Source organism: Geotrypetes seraphini, chromosome 3, assembly GCF_902459505.1.
Source record: "Geotrypetes seraphini chromosome 3, aGeoSer1.1, whole genome shotgun sequence".
Taxonomy (NCBI): domain Eukaryota; kingdom Metazoa; phylum Chordata; class Amphibia; order Gymnophiona; family Dermophiidae; genus Geotrypetes; species Geotrypetes seraphini.
Window position 1 is genome coordinate 242,840,750 of NC_047086.1, and position 16,346 is coordinate 242,857,095.

General features: G+C 43.5%; 1 protein-coding gene across 1 annotated transcript in view; it reads right to left on the minus strand.

The window, feature by feature from the left end:
• The window catches only part of UST (uronyl 2-sulfotransferase), a 468,768-nt gene that overhangs the window by 48,842 nt on the left and 403,580 nt on the right, over positions 1–16,346 (minus strand). Inside the window, exon 6 of the mRNA XM_033939040.1 lies at positions 11,318–11,415. Coding sequence (XP_033794931.1) covers positions 11,318–11,415 — 98 coding nt within the window. The remainder of the gene's footprint in view (positions 1–11,317; positions 11,416–16,346) is intronic.

Here is a 16,346-nt window from a genome sequence, read left to right on the forward strand (position 1 = left end):
CCCTGAAATCTATAATAACATGTAGGGCAAGATGAAGCACACAGGCCAATATAATCTCGGTGCTGCGTACCTGGCCTGAGAAACAAATTGATATCAGGGTCTTGCAGGGTCTCCAAATAGATTTAAACTGACTGCAATATTTGAATTGGACAAAAACATACACATTTCTTATGAAATGGTTATTCTATGCCCATCAGCTCCTGGTTTAAAAATCTGCTGCCCATGTTAAACTTGCTAATATTATGATTGCATTAGTTGCTTATCTGATCATTTGCTATTGGAAAGACAATTCAAAACTTAAATAACTCCACAATTCAGGTACATTATTAAATTCAATAAGAAAATATGAAGAAGATATATAACCTTAAAAAAATCATAATCTTTGCAAGTTCTGAGGATGTGGGCACATCTAGATTCTTGTTGTAATACAATACCCCCGCGAATTCGCGGTCAGCGGTTCGCGGTCCCAGTCATTCACGATATTTTATGACCACGAATGACCGGGCAAGGGAGGCAGGAGAGGGCAGCCAGAGCGCCGGCGAGTGAAGGAAATCACTCGCTCTATGCTCCGACTGCCTCTTCCTGTACTAAAGTCGGGCCCTACCAATCAGGAGCTGTGTGTCAAAGCAGCTCTTGATTGGTGAGGCCCAACTTTTGTACAGGAAGAGGCGGTTGGAACATACAGCGAATGATTTCCTTCACTCGCTGGTGCTCCGGCTGCCCTCTCCTGTCTCCCCTGCCTAAAAACTGTATTTGCGATTTTTCGAAATTACTATTTGGTATCTTACCTGAAACTGTTTAATTCATTAAAATGTACCAGAAATTCAGGTATGTTCTTCTTCCCTACCCCAAGGGCCTGTCGCTATAAGACTTTTTTGGACAGGACATTGGAATATCAGGCGGGGAAGTTGAACTCCTGGATGAGTCCGCTGATTGTTCAAGCCTATTCTTATCTTACATTTAGAAAACTCACCTATTTGATAAACAAGAATGTTGATATTTAAGAAGGTATTTTTTATTAGCCTCTGTATTTTAAATGCACTTTTTATCTGATGTATTTAATGGATGTGGTAGTTATAATAGTTGTGTTTTTTGAAATTGTATTTTTTTACTGAAATGGATATGAAGCTATATAAATGAAAATAATTAGGAAGCACAAAAATTACAGACTAGGGGGACACTCGATGAAGTTACAGGGAAATACTTTTAAAACCAATAGGAGGAATTTTTTCTTTCACTCAGAGAATAGTTAAGTTCTGGAATGCATTGCCAGAGGATGTGGTAAGAGCGGATAGCGTAGCTGTTTTAAGAAAGGTTTGGAAAAGTTCCTGGAGGAAAAGTCCATAGTCTGTTATTAAGAAAGACATGGGGGGAAGCCACTGCTTGCCCTGTATTGGTAGCATGTTGAAACCCTCTGCTCAGTGTGCAACAGTGGCTAAGAAAGCAAATAGAATAAGCATTATTAGGAAAGGAATGGAAAACAAAAATGAGAATATTATAATGCCTTTATATTGTTACATGGTGCAACTGCACCTCGTCACCACATCTCAAAAAAGATAAAACAGAATTAGTTAGAGAAGGTTGATCAAAATGATAAAGTAGATGGGACAACTTTCATATGAGGCAAGACTAAAGAAGCCAGGGCTCTTCAGCTTGGAGAACTGACAGCTGAGGGGAGATATGATAGAGATCTATAAAATACTGAGTGGAGTGGAATGGGTAGACGTGAATCACTTGTTTACTCTTTCCAAAAATACAAGGACTAGGGGGGCATGCAATGAAGCTACTAAGTAGTAAAAAAAAAATAAAAAAATCAGAGAAAATATTTCCTCACTCAACATGTAATTTAAATCTAGAATTTACTGCCAGAGAATGTGGTGAAAGCAGTTAGCTTAGCAGAGTTTAAAAAAGGTTTGGATAATTTACTAAAAAAGAACTCTATAATTCATTATTCTGTCCTGCAAGGGCATAAGGAAGCAAATGCCTATCTTGCTTCCTTTTGGCATTGCAGGGCAGTATTAAGACAAACTTCAGAGAATCCACTGGTTATTTATAGGATACGCAGCGTAAAGTTTGTTTTACTCTTCTGGGATCTTGCCAAATACTTGAGACCTGGATTGGCCGCTATCGGAAACAGGATACTGGGCTAGATGGACCATACGTCTGTCTCAATATGGCAATGCTTATATTCTTATTCTGCAGCCATGCTTAAAAATAAAAAGGTTTCTCATGCATGCTGTGTGCAGGAAAAATTTTTCGAGAAGTCCACAGCACGGTAGAAAGGCTGGTTGAGAGAAGCAGTTTCTAACAACCACCCTGCCCCAGACTGCTTGGTGCACCAGCCCCTTTCAGCCTCTTTCCCTCTCCTGGACACAATTCTATCCAAACACCTTTCACCCATCGCCAGCTGAAAAATTCTCTCCTGGATGTCTAGTGGTCTCCCCCATACCAGATTACCATATTTTTCGCTTCATATGATGGGGATGGAAAAGTGGGTGCATCTTATGGAGCGAAGACGACCCCCCTCCTCCCAGTACCTTTTTAAAACACTGCCCACCCACCCTTTAAAAACACGGCCTGCCGGCCCTTCCTTTTAAAACACCCCCTCCTTCCCACCCTTCCTGCCTTTTAAAACACCCCCCGACCCGCAGTACCTTTTAAAACGCCCCTTAAGCCTGGTGGGCCAGCGGTGTGTGGGCCGGCAGGAGCGTGCTTTCTGCGCTACTGCCTGGGCCCGCCCCACTTTTTGAATGGCTGCGTCAGTTCTCGCAGGGAAGCTGGATGTTGGAGAGTCCCTGGACATCGTATACTTGGACTTCAGCAAAGCGTTCGATAGCTTTCCACACCGCAGGTTGTTGAGCAAGATGAGTTCTATAGGATTCGGAGACACATTGACAGCATGGGTTGGGGACTGGCTTGGAGGTAGGCTTCAGAGAGTGATGGTGAACGGCACCCCCTCCGAAACGACGGAGGTGATCAGCGGAGTGCCGCAGGGTTCGGTCTTGGGCCCGATCCTGTTCAACATCTTCATAATCTTGTAATATAAACAAGTTTGCAGATGATACAAAACTATGTCGGGCGGTTGGCTCTCAAAGGGACTGTGAGGATCTTCAGAAAGATCTAAATCAGCTGGAAACGTGGGCAATAAAGTGGCAGATGAATTTTAACATAGACAAATGCAAGGTGATGCATCTGGGAAAGAAAAACAAAGAACATGAATACAAGATGTCGGGGGTGACATTAGCCAAATGCGAACAAGAAAGGGATTTGGGGGTGCTGATAGACAGAACCCTAAAGCCATCGGCTCAATGTGCGGCGGCAGCAAAGAAAGCAAATAGGATGTTGGGCATGATTAAGAAGGGGATCACGAGTAGGTCGGAAGATGTTATAATGCCACTTTACAGAACAATGGTCAGACCACACTTAGAATACTGTGTCCAACACTGGTCTCCATACCTTAAGAAGGATAAAATTCTGTTGGAAAGGGTACAGAGGCGAGCCACGAAATTAGTCAAAGGCATGGAGAATTTAAGCTACATGGAACGCCTCGGAAAACTGGGACTGTTCACCCTTGAAAAGAGAAGACTGCGTGGGGATCTAATAGAGACTTTTAAAATATTAAAGGGATTTGATCAAATTGACCAGGAAGCAGCATTACTGACATTTTCAGATGTGACGCGGACAAGAGGTCATAGCCTAAAACTGAATGGCAGCAGGTTCAGGACAGATGTCAGGAAGTTCTGTTTCACACAGAGAGTGGTGGGCGCTTGGAATGCTCTCCCGGAGGAGGTGGTGGCAGAAAATACTGTGCTGGGTTTCAAACGCAAGTTGGATGCACACCTTCTTGCAGATCATATTGTAGGATACGGGAAATCCGGGTCTCCAAAAAGGAGCACCTAAATGGGCCTCCGCGTGTGCGGATCACCGGACTAGATGGACCTCGGTCTGATCCGGTGAAGGCGTTTCTTATGTTCTTATAAGGGACTTGGCTGAGGGGCTCCGAGATAAAATAACGCTATTCGCCGATGACACCAAACTATGCAATGTAGTAGGCAAGAACACAACAGACAAAAGCACAGTACCTGACGAAAATACAATGCCCGACAGTATGGTGCACGACCTACTCCTATTGGAGTGCTGGTCCAGGACCTGGCAACTAAGTTTCAATGCCAAAAAATGTAAAGTCATGCACCTTGGCAGCCAAAATCCATGCAAGACTTACACCCTTAATGGTGAGAACCTAGCGAGGACTGTAGCAGAACGAGACTTAGGGGTGATCATCAGTGAGGACATGAAGACTGCCAAGCAAGTGGAGAAAGCTTCATCTAAGGCTAGAGAAATCATAAGTTGTATACGTAGGAGTTTCGTCAGCCATAAGCCCGAAGTCATTATGCCATTGTGTAGATCCATGGTGAGACCCCATCTGGAATACTGTGTACAATTCTGGAGGCCGCATTACCGCAAAGATGTGCTGAGACTTGGTCTCGGGACTCAAGGATCTCCCGTATGAGGAACGGCTGGATAAATTGCAGCTATACTCACTCGAGGAACACAGAGAGAGGGGAGACATGATCGAGACGTTCAAATATCTCACGGGCCGTATCGAGGTGGAAGAGGATAGCTTCTTTTTCAAAGGTCCCACGGCAACAAGAGGGCATCCGTGGAAAATCAGGGGCGGGAAACTGCACGGTGACATCAGGAAATACTTCTTCACCGAAAGGGTGGTTGATCGCTGGAATAGTCTTCCACTACAGGTAATTGAGGCCAGCAGTGTGCCTGATTTTAAGACAAAATGGGATAGTCATGTGGGATCTCTTCACAGAGAAAGGTAGGGGAGGGTTATTGGGGTGGGCAGACTGGATGGGCCGTGGCCCTTATCTGCCATCTGTTTCTAAAGCTATAAATGGAGACAGCCCAACCTACTGGAACAACCGACTAACTCAGTCTACCTTATCCAGACACAGAAGAACCCAAACACTATTCACAAACCCACCTACCAAAAATGTCAAATGAAGAAAAATGTATGACAACCTACTAGCCACCAGAGCAGCAAGGCTGGAAAGACAACTCACAAATCTGCTATCCTCGACCACAGACTACAAAACCTTCAAAAAAGAAACTAAAACCCTACTCTTCAAAAAATACATTAAACCTCTATAACAGAACCAGACCCATCCCAAGCTTCACCCACAACACTATCTACATAGCAAATAAAAAATATTCAAACCATTCTTTAGGCATTTACTAGTATCATGACAATTCTCATGTAATCCACCAAATGTATTTCGTAGCATCATGACAATTCTTGTGTAATCTACCTTGAACTGTAAGGTAACGGTGGAATAGAAATCACTAATGTAATGTAATATGGCAATTTTATATAATATTCTATATGGAATCAGTAGCCAATGGACTTTCTTTAAAAGTGGGGTGACATGGTAATATTTTTTCAAATTAATGATGACCTTAATAGCAGTGTTTTAAATTAGCTGGAGATGTCTGATTTCTTTCTGCGGTATTCCTTTGTATAGGGAGTTGCAATTTATATTACAAGTGAATGGATCAGTATGTTTAGAGACGGTGGTTCCAGTATACTTGCTAAAGACCTAATCATTCTGAGTTTATGATAATTCAGTTTATTATTGATAATCACTCCCTGAATTTTAACCGAATTTAGTGAGACGATTGGTGCTATCGATGCAAATAGGAGATGCTAGATGGATGCTATCTTTCCACGGAAATAGAACGCAGTTTGTTTTAGGGATACTAAGGGATAGCATATTTTCACTTAGCCAATTTTGATGTTATTTAACTTCAGGTTTATGGTATTAATGTCATTGCTGTTGGAAGGATCGATTGGATGGATGATTTGGATATCATCTGCCTACATGTATGCTATGAAACCTATTGATTGGCACAGTGTCAAAAGGGGAGCCAGATAGATATTGAAAAGTAGAGGGGAGAATATAGATCCTTGAGGAATGCCGAAGTTGTTTAAATAAGTCTTAGAAGCAGAGTTATTGAAGATCACAGTGGAGGAGCGATCCGTAAAATAGGAACGGAACCATTCAAGAACTTGTAAAGGGTAGCAGCGTGAATATGAGAAAGCTTTGAGGGCTACCAAAAGATTTCAAACTAAAAACATACTACTAATTTTGTAAACATTACATTACATTACATTACATTACATTAGGGATTTCTATTCCGCCATTACCTTGCGGTTCAAGGCGGATTACAAAAGGTTAATTTAAAAAAAAAAGACAGAATTACAATGATTAGCTAGAGAGGTAAGTTGTAGATCTTAAGAGCATTTAGAGGTCGTGTTGTTATTGCTGTTTCAGGAATTTCTTGAAAAGTGTGGTTTTTATTTCTTTTCTGAACGTCCTATAGTCTGGGGTGGTCATCAGAAGGTTGGAGATCTGGTTGTCCAGTCTTGCTGCTTGAGTGGCTAGGAGGCCGTCGTGTAGTTTTGTTCTTTTTACTTCCTTGATTGGGGGGGGTATGAATGGGGAGTGCGTTTTTCTGTGTCTGGTACTGGGTGCTTGGATGAGGCGATTGTTCAGGTATGATGGGCTGTCTCCGTGTAGGGTTTTAAATAATATGCAGTAGAATTTGAATTGGATTCTTTCTTGGATTGGGAGCCAGTGTGAGTTGATGAAGGCTTCAGTGATGTGGTCATGTTTTTTCAATGAGTAGATGAGTCTCAAAGCTGTATTTTGGATTGTTTGGAGTTGTTTTATCGTAGTTGCAGGACATGGAAGGAAGAGTATGTTGCAGTAGTCCAATATACCTAGTATTAGGGATTGTACTATAAGTTGGAATTGTGTTCTTTCAAAGAATTTTCGGACTTGTCTCAGGTTTCTCATGATTGCGAATGATTTTTGAATTGTTTTATTTATTTGCGGTTGCATAGTGCAGCATCTGTCTATGGTCATGCCTAGTAGTTTTATGGTGGTTTGGATGGGATATTTGGTTGTGTTTATGTCTAGGTTGGTTGTGGTTTGGATCTTGTCATTTTCTAGGAGGATGAATTTGGTTTTGTCTTGGTTGAGTTTAAGTTTGTGATTTTTCATCCAGGTTGTGACTGCTTCAAGTGTTTGGTGAAGTTTGTCAGTCATGGTAGGTTTCGAATGATCGTATGGGATGAGGATGGTGATGTCATCCGCATAACTATAGGAGGTTATGCCTAGATTGTCCAGATGCGTTCCTAGAGAAGCAGTGTAGAGATTGAAGAGGGTAGGGGATAGTGGAGATCCTTGTGGTACGCCGCAGGGGTTTGACCAGGATTCTGACTTTTCTTTGTTTGATTTTACACTGTAGGTTCTGAGTTTTAGGAATCCTTCAAACCAGGAGTATACTTTATCTGAGATGCCTATTGCGTCTAGGATCTGTAGAAGGATGTTGTGGTCTACTAGGTCGAATGCCGCCGATAGGTCCAGTTGTATGAGTAGCATTTTTTTCCCTGTACTAAGTTGTTGTCTGACTGTATCCATAAGGGAGCCTAGTAGTGTCTCTGTGCTGAAGTTTGTTCTGAAGCCTGATTGCATGGGGTGGAGTAGGTTGTGGTCCTCTATGTAATTGGTGAGGAGTTTGGCTACTAGGCCTTCTATAATTTTGACATATAGCGGAATTGAGGCTATAGGTCTAAAGTTGGATGGGAGGTTTTGTGTTGCTTTTGGGTCTTTTTGGATTGGGGTGATGACAATTTCGCTGAGGTCAGCAGGGAATGTGCCTTCTGTGAGCGTGAATTGGATCCATTGTAGAGTTATGGTGCGGAATTTTACACTAGAGGTGGTAAGGAGATATGAGGGGCAGTGGTTGAGGTCACAGGAGGCATGGCTGTATTTTTTGTAGAATTTGTTGAATTCTGACCATTGTATGTTAGGGAATTGAGTCCAAATTCTGTCTGCTGCGATTGCCTCTTTTCCTGTAGGGTGGATTGTGATTGGATTTTGATGGGATGGGTTAAGGATGAGTGTGGCTCTGGTGTTGGTGATTTTGTTCTTGAAGTGTTCTGCTAAGAGGGTGGGTGATGGTGGAGGTGTGTTCGTGGTGGTAGTGTATGGTTTGGTGTCTGTTAATTCTTTCAGGATTTGGAATATTTTTTTGGAATCTTGGGTTTCCGTGCCTATGAGATTAGTATAGTAGCTTTTCCTCTTATCTTTTAGTAGATTTTTGTATTGTTTGTTGATTTTTTTCCAGTCGGTTTTTGTTTGATCTTGGTTCTTTTTTCTCCATTTTCTTTCTAATCTTCTACACTGTCTTTTGAGTTGGAGTAATTCATTATCAAACCATTGGTCTGATTTCCTGCTGGTTCTGGTTTTGGTTTGTAGGGGTGCCAGCTCATCAAGGATATTGGTGGATACATTTTTCCAGTGGGAGATGAAGTTTTTTGGGTCGCAGTCTTGGATAGTTTCGTCTACATTTGACCAGAAAATGGTTGGGTCGATATGTTTGCGTGAGGTATATGTGGTTTTTTTTGATTGAGGTGTGTGTTTGGTCTTGGTCCAATTGATGTTAAAGTTATAAATGTAGTGGTCTGACCATAGGGATGGGGACCATGTTCCGTTAGGAGTTTGGATTGCTGGATTGGATGGTTGGTGAGACATGAATGCAGCAATGTCCAGTTGGTGACCTTTTTCATGAGTGGTTTGTGGGTTTAGGATCTGGAAGGATAAGGCATTGAGGAAGGATAGACAGTTATTTGCTGGTGTGGAGGTTGTGTCTTCTAGGTGTAGGTTTAGGTCTCCTAGGATGAGGTTATATTCAGCTGTTAGTGAGTTTTGGTAGATGAAGTTTTCAAATTCAGGTCTCACTGTGGTCCAGTTTCCTGGTGTTATGTAGCAGAGCAAGCAGTTTAGAGAGTTTTTTAGTGTTGGGTTTGTGAGTTGACACGCTAGGAAATCCATTTGTGGAGTGGATGTTTTCTCAAGTATGTTTAGAGTTAGGGAGTTCTTGATTATTATTGCTAGTCCTCCTCCTCTTTTTTTCTCTCTGCAGGTTACTGTTATTTTGTATCCTGGCGGGCATACTTCTTTTATTTTAGGGTCTGTGTCTGAGGTTAACCAGGTTTCAGTGAGGAATAGGCAGTCAAGTTTTTCTGTTTTTATCCAATTTTTTATGTTTTCTGTTTTGGGTCCTAGAGATCTGATGTTAACATAGGCACATGTAAGGGAGGTCGTGTCAGTCTGGGGAATGTAAGTTGTTTCCGGGTATATGAGTGTTGTGGGAGTTGGTTGAGATTTTGTTTTCGGAGGTGTTGATCTTCTTCTCCAGGTGACCGTGATGGGGTGTTGAGTGCTGGTGTGGTGATTCGGGTTTCTTGGTGTGAGTATTCTTCTGTTGGGAATTTGGAAGTTGGTTGTACTGGCGGTTGAGGTTGTGGTGGGTAAGTTGTTTGCTGTTGTTTTCCAGCTAGAGATGAGGAGGATTATCAGAAGGGTGGCTAGTTTGTGTGTATGCAGTGAGAGCTTCATGTTTGATGTCTGCTTCGGAGTGTTCGGAGTGTTAGGTAGCGGGAGTGGTTCTCTCTTAGAGTCCTGGTTGGAGGAGGGGGAGGAGCGGGGATCTTTCGCTCCTTACCTTATAATGGAAGTCGGCAGGAGGTCCGGTGGAGTGGACTCTGGGGCGTTGGTTTTCCCGGTTCCAAGGTCCGCTGGTGCTCCTCTCAGGTGCTCCACGAAGGCGCTCACTAAGGCGCATGCGCCTTTGTCGTGCGCCTTCGTCGGCACGCCGAACGGCGGCGCGCCGTTGGCGCTGTGTCTGTTTTAATCAATTTGTCCTCCTGCGGGATCGGGGGGGCGGAGCAGGGCTCCCACGCCGGCCCGGTCTTGCTGGAAAATGGCGAGTGCTGGCGCTGTGTCTGTTTTAATCAATTTGTCCTCCTGCGGGATCGGGGGGGCGGAGCAGGGCTCCCACGCCGGCCCGGTCTTGCTGGAAAATGGCGAGTGCTGGCGCTGTGTCTGTTTTAATCAATTTGTCCTCCTGCGGGATCGGGGGGGCGGAGCAGGGCTCCCACGCCGGCCCGGTCTTGCTGGAAAATGGCGAGTGCTGGCGCTGTGTCTGTTTTAATCAATTTGTCCTCCTGCGGGATCGGGGGGGGCGGAGCAGGGCTCCCACGCCGGCCCGGTCTTGCTGGAAAATGGCGAGTGCTGGCGCTGTGTCTGTTTTAATCAATTTGTCCTCCTGCGGGATCGGGGGGGCGGAGCCTTGACCTCTTCTTCAGACTGATTCTATAACACTTCAAGGATGTATTTTAAAACTCATTTTATTTTAGATTATCAACAGTAGAAAATTCCATTGATGAGACACCTGAGTAACACACTTAAGAGACCGTTTGCAGTCACTATATCAATGGATAAGATTAAAATTAAAGAACAAAGCAGAGGTGACCAAAACACAATTTCCAGCTATGTTGATACTGACATGGCAAACATTTTTATTAGATGTAAAACATGTACATTAAACTCAAAAGGACTTGACATGGACCATATTTTGGTGAATCTGCCTGCATCAGGGGTCCACCAAAATCTGAGGTGTAAATGTGCAATGCGGCTTTATCAATTGATATAAATACAAAGGAATAACACACAGAAAAATTCCTGGAATACTAATGTAATAATCCAGCAATAATTCCTTTGGACATTATGTTTTGGTCACTTTTGCTTTGTTTATTCTTTGCTATTTTGTGCAGAATTCCTGTCCCCCTTCCTTTTTTTGTGCAAGATTGAAATTAACCAATTTCCAGGATTTGAAGAGCATTTCAGTCAACTGTTTGAGAGTCACAATAGGAGCCACGTGTTGGAGACTATTTATCTATCCTTTCCTCACCACTCATCAGCCATGCCTATAGATGCTGGCATTTTAAATTGAGCTCTGCTCAGTCTTGGCTGCCGAAGGAAATAGAAGAGTGACCTGAGAGTCAAAAGTAGGTGCTCTGTATGGCAATGAACCGTGGGCTGGCTCCCCAATCACATAGTTTTAACACCAATTCCACCCCTAAAAAATGAATGGAGGCTGAGAGCTGTCACCATTGTATTAATGAACCTTCTGTACAGATAATGGCCAATTTTTCTTCATAGGGCCTATGAAGCAGTTACTTCTTCTGAAGTGCTGAATAAAAAACTTATGCCTCTTCTTTCCTCATCCATTTCTGAACAATTATTTTCTACTGCAGAAAGTGTTAAAAATAACATGACTATGTCCCGAACTCGTTCAACTGAAAAACAGCTTCTTACAAGGATCTGACCACTATCTCTTCAAACTGAAAGGAAAACTAAACATTCAGACACTGTTGCAGACAGATGGTTATATTCACCTGCATTTAGGGTGTTGTCCACAAAAATATGGTATGATGTAGAATAGCCTGGGGTTGGAACATTCTGGGTAGTTTTCAAGAATACACCTGTTAATGTCCTAGAATAAAACAATACAAGAACATCAGGCTCAGATATCAGAGTACCTGTAGTACATATTACATTCTTTTTTTTGAAGGGATTTGAAAGACTGCTAAAACATTCAAGTCTATATATACTCCAAAAAGACAACTTCCCCCCCCCCACCCCAACAAACTTTGTTTCTGGCTTCCTGTAGAGCCCAGCATGGACTGCACAGAAATATTGGTATATGTTTTACAAAGTTTTATCACAATAGTAATGCAGGAGAGGGGAAATATGATAGAGATGTTTAAATACCTATGTGGCATAAATACACATGATGTGAGTCTCTTTCAATTGAGAGGAGACTCCAGAGTGAGAGGGCACAGAATGAGGTTAAGAGGTGATAGGCTCACTAATAATCTAAGGAAACACATTTTTACCAAAAGGACGGTAGATGCATGAAATAGTCTCCCAGTAGAGGTGGTGGAAACAAAGACTGTGTCTGAATTCAAGAAAGCCTGGGACAGGCATGTGGGATCTCTTAGTGAGAGGAGGGAATAGTGGATGCTGTGGCAGGGCAGACTAGATGAGCCATTTAGTCTTTATCTGCTGCTGCCTCTGCACCAAGAGGTTGTGAGATCAAATCCCAATGCTGCCCTTGTGACCCTGGGCACAGGGCCGCCATCAGGGCAGTACTACCAGTCCTGCATTCAGGGGCCCAGAGCTGACAGGGGGCCCGGGCTCCCCCAGGGTCCTAGGCAGTGTTCCCTATAAGATGAGCGCATGAGCGATCGCTCACTATTTTCAGTGGTGTCGCTCATACGCTTTCCTCTGTCGCTCACTCGAAGGCGGGAGGAGGTGAAAGGAAGCGGCGGCCTGTATTTTAAAGTTAAAAGATGCAGCGGCGGCTCCTCTCAAGATCCCCGACTGCATCGGACTTCCGACGCAGGTGGGGATTCGTCAGAGGAGCCGCTGTCACGTCTTCAGTGTCCTACCAAGGGGGGGGGGGACGGTCAGCCCCGGCTGTGCACCCGCCCTAAGGCTGCAGTCGGAGAGGAAGTTCGGGCCAGCCAATCGCTGCCTGGCTGGGCGGAACTTCCTCTCCGACGGCAGAATTGACGTCGGGGGAATGCTGGTCGGCCTGGTGGGAAGCAGAGAGAGCTTGGGGCAGCCGCGGTGGTGGCTTTGGGGCCTGTTTCCCCCGATGGTTGCGGCGGTGGCTTTGGGGCCTGTTTCCCCCGATGGTGGCAGCAGTGGCTTTGTGGAGGGTAGGGAGAAAGAAAGGGGGCAGGCAGGGAGACAGAAGGGAAACAGAAAAAAAGAAAGGGGGCATCAAGAGGAAAAAAAAGAAAGAAAGGGCAAAGAGAGAGGAAGAAAAAGTTAGGGGAGGGAATGAGGTCTGGAGGAGAGGAAGCATACAGGCTGAAAGGGAAGAAAGATTGGATGCACAGTCAGAAGATGAAAGTGCAACCAGAGACTCATGAAATCACCAGACAAGGTAGGAAAAATGATTTTATTTTAAATTTAGTGATCAAAATGTGTCTGAATTTATATATGCTATCTATATTTTGCACTATGGCCCCCTTTTACTAAATCGCAATAGTGTTTTTTAGTGCAGGGAGCCTATGAGCGTCGAGAGCAGCGCTGGGCATTTAGCGCAGTTCCCTGCGCTAAAAACTGCTATTGTGGTTTAATAAAAAGGATGGGGGGTATATTTGTCTATTTATGTATGGTTGTTACTGAGGTGACAATGCATAGAGTCATCTGCCTTGACCTCTTTGAAAAAAACCCAGAATAGGAATGATAATTAACATTTTCTCAGCGTATAGTGTGCTTTGTGTTTTTTAATTTTATTGTTGGTAGATCATTTTGACTTGGTCATTTTAAAGTAGCTCGCAAGCCCAAAAAGTTTGGGCACTTCTGAGCTAGAACGTTGAAGCTGTGTATTTCTATTTTATCCCCCCTTTTACAAAACTGTGTAGCGTTTTTTAGTGCCAGCCGTGGTGGTAGCAGCTCTGATGCTCAGAATTCTATGAGCGTCAGGGCTGTTACCACTGTGGCTAAAATCCACACTACAGTTTTGTAAAAGGGTGAGGGGTTAGTTTGTGATGACATATTCCATACTAGGCGAAGGTGTTTTCTGTGTTCTGTGTGTTCGAAAGACATGGTTTTCTGTTAGGATTGACGGTGTAGGATTGATCTGTGCTGGTCTGGCTTGTTTAGTTTTACAATGGGTGTATTGATGTACTGCTCACTGCAATATGTAAGATGCTGCCTTTTCCTAGGTACTCATGTTTGACGTGTGGCTTGTTACTAAAAATCATATTTTTCTTACAGATGGGGGGGGGGGGGTGCCAAAAAATGATGGGCCCCAGGTGTTACATATGCTAGGTACGCCACTGTATGTAAAGATACCAGAAAGCTGGCGTAGCAAAAACTTTAAGTAAATTGTTATTCTTCTAAGCTTTGAGTATTTAACCCTCCCACAATCTCACAGGCACTCGTTTCAAGTTTCAAGTTTATTGAGATTTTGATTTAAACGCAATATCAAATATTTTCAATGCGTATAACAAAAATAAATTTTGGGAAATAAATAAAACCATTTGAACAATAAACATACAAACATATCCATAGATGATTAAAATTACATAAGGAGTACAAGGATAAACTACATTTGTTTAAAAATGCGTCCTCCGCGCCTGCTCATAAATTTGTGGAGTATGTAACTTATCGCTCATGCATATTTTTTTTTTGCACACACCTCATCAATCCTTAGAGGGAACATTGGTCCTAGGCCACCATAGCACAAATTCCTGTATTATGCTTCTGCTGTGCACAACAATAAACAATAAACTCTGCTGTCATACTTTTTTTTGTCCCCTGCCGATTTCCTGATAGCACCCCCCCAGACAAAAGTGGGGGGGAAGGGGTGCGTGGGGGGACCCAATAGGATTGCTCAGTAAGGGGCCCATAAATTTCTGATGGCGGCCCTGCCTGGGCAAGTTACTTAATCTTCCAGTGCCCACCGCTTTGAATGTCAGCTTTGAAATGCCAAAGTGACAGGCGGTATACAAGTCCCCATTCCCTTTCCCCTATGTTTATGTGCAGCATTCAACTGAGGTAAACTTTATTGAATTTGCACCTAACTAGGTAAATATCCAATTCTGCCCCAGCCCTACCTGTATGGTGCCAAGGAAGTCTGTCCGGATTATATATGTCACTACCCAGGTCCATGCTACTGAAAATTAAGGTATGACTTGATTAGCAGGACTTATCCAAGTAGTAATTATTCCTACCCAAATAGACTCACTGAATACTGACCTGATAGATGTTTGTCTTAGAAATATGATTTTCTTCAAATTCACCCTCATGAAAGAGGGGAATGATGTTGTGAATAAAATCAGCACTCTCCCACCACATGGTGAAAGGAAGTAAGGGGGCAACAATTGAGCTACAATGGTCAGCAGTTTATTAGCCACTGACACCTGATGACGGGTCAAAAGCGTGCGAGGACAAAGGCGCGCCAACAACCAAGCGCGGACAACTGAGCTCAGGGCTTAATCGCGCCGAAGAAAACCCGTATTTTAAAGGGCTCCAACAGGGGGTGTTGGTGGGGAACCCCCCCACTCTACTTAATAGGATCACGCTGCCTCATGCCCTAAAAAACATGGAAAAAGTTAAGTTTCCAGTATAATGAGGGGGGTTACAACCCCCCAAACCTCCCCCAACGCCAGCGCGATCTCTATTAAGTAAAGTGAGGGGGGGTTCCCCACCAACCCCCCCCCCCCGTCGGAGCCCTTTAAAATACGGTTTTTCTTTGGCGCGATGAAATCCTGCGCTCAGTTGTCTGCGCTCGGTTGTCGGCGCGCCTTTGTCCTTGCGTGCTTTAGACTATGAACCCTGACACCTGTGGGCTGAATTATGCCCAGATATTGAATAATGGGCAATATTCAGGTTCCAGCTTTGAATATCCAGGTCATTGTGTGCATCTGGAAGTTAACCAGGCATCAACTGATATTCAGACCAGTGCCCGATTAGTTTGGCAGATAGCTTTTAGCTTTCCTAACTTTATCTGCCTTATTTATCTGGTTAGTGGACGGAATATCGCCTCTTTCCAGGAAAATCATAACGCTGACCCAACTCCACCCTGGCACTAGCTGATTTCCCTTCCTTGCTCATAGACTATCAGGTTTCAGTATGGAATACAACACTGCGCTCAGCTCTTGACAATCTGCTCCACTGCATCCTTCCTCTGCTAAGAAACCTTAATCTCAGCCCTGACTTCACTCTGGCCTTTTATTTTTTCATAGTTAACTTTTTAGAACAGAATGCCTCTCGCGTAAGTTTCCCTCTGCAATTGCTCTTGCTGCATTTAGGAATGCTTCCCATCACTACACCTAAAGCATTAAAAAAGCAAAAAAATGTATTTCACTAATCATCTTCAGCAGAATAATCAGAGTATCTCCTTACTTTATAGCTTACTTAAGTATTTCACTAGCCCCCCAGCTACAATGACTTCTTCCTTATTAACAGCAGATGATTTTGCTCTTTGGTTTCACAACAAGATTGCCCGGCTTCAACATTCCTTGCCTGCTCGTCCAGCTGCTCCCACTAGTTCCCTAGTTCTACCCTACCCACCTTGACTATTCCGAATGCCTCCCTTACCTCATTTAATCACCTAACTATGGATCCCCTTCAGAAAACTATATCCTCCCTCCAACTTTCTTCTCAATTCAAATCCTGAGTGGAGTAGAATGGGTACAAGTGGATCAATTTTTCACTTTGTCAAAAATTACAAAGACTAGGGGACACTTGATGACGTTACAGGGAAGTACTTTTAAAACCAATAGGAGGAAATTTTTTTTTCACTCAGAGAATAGTTACGCTCTGGAACACGTTGTGGTAAGAGCAGAAAAGTCCATAGTCTGTTATTGAGAAAGACATGGGGGAAGCCACTGCTTGCCCTGT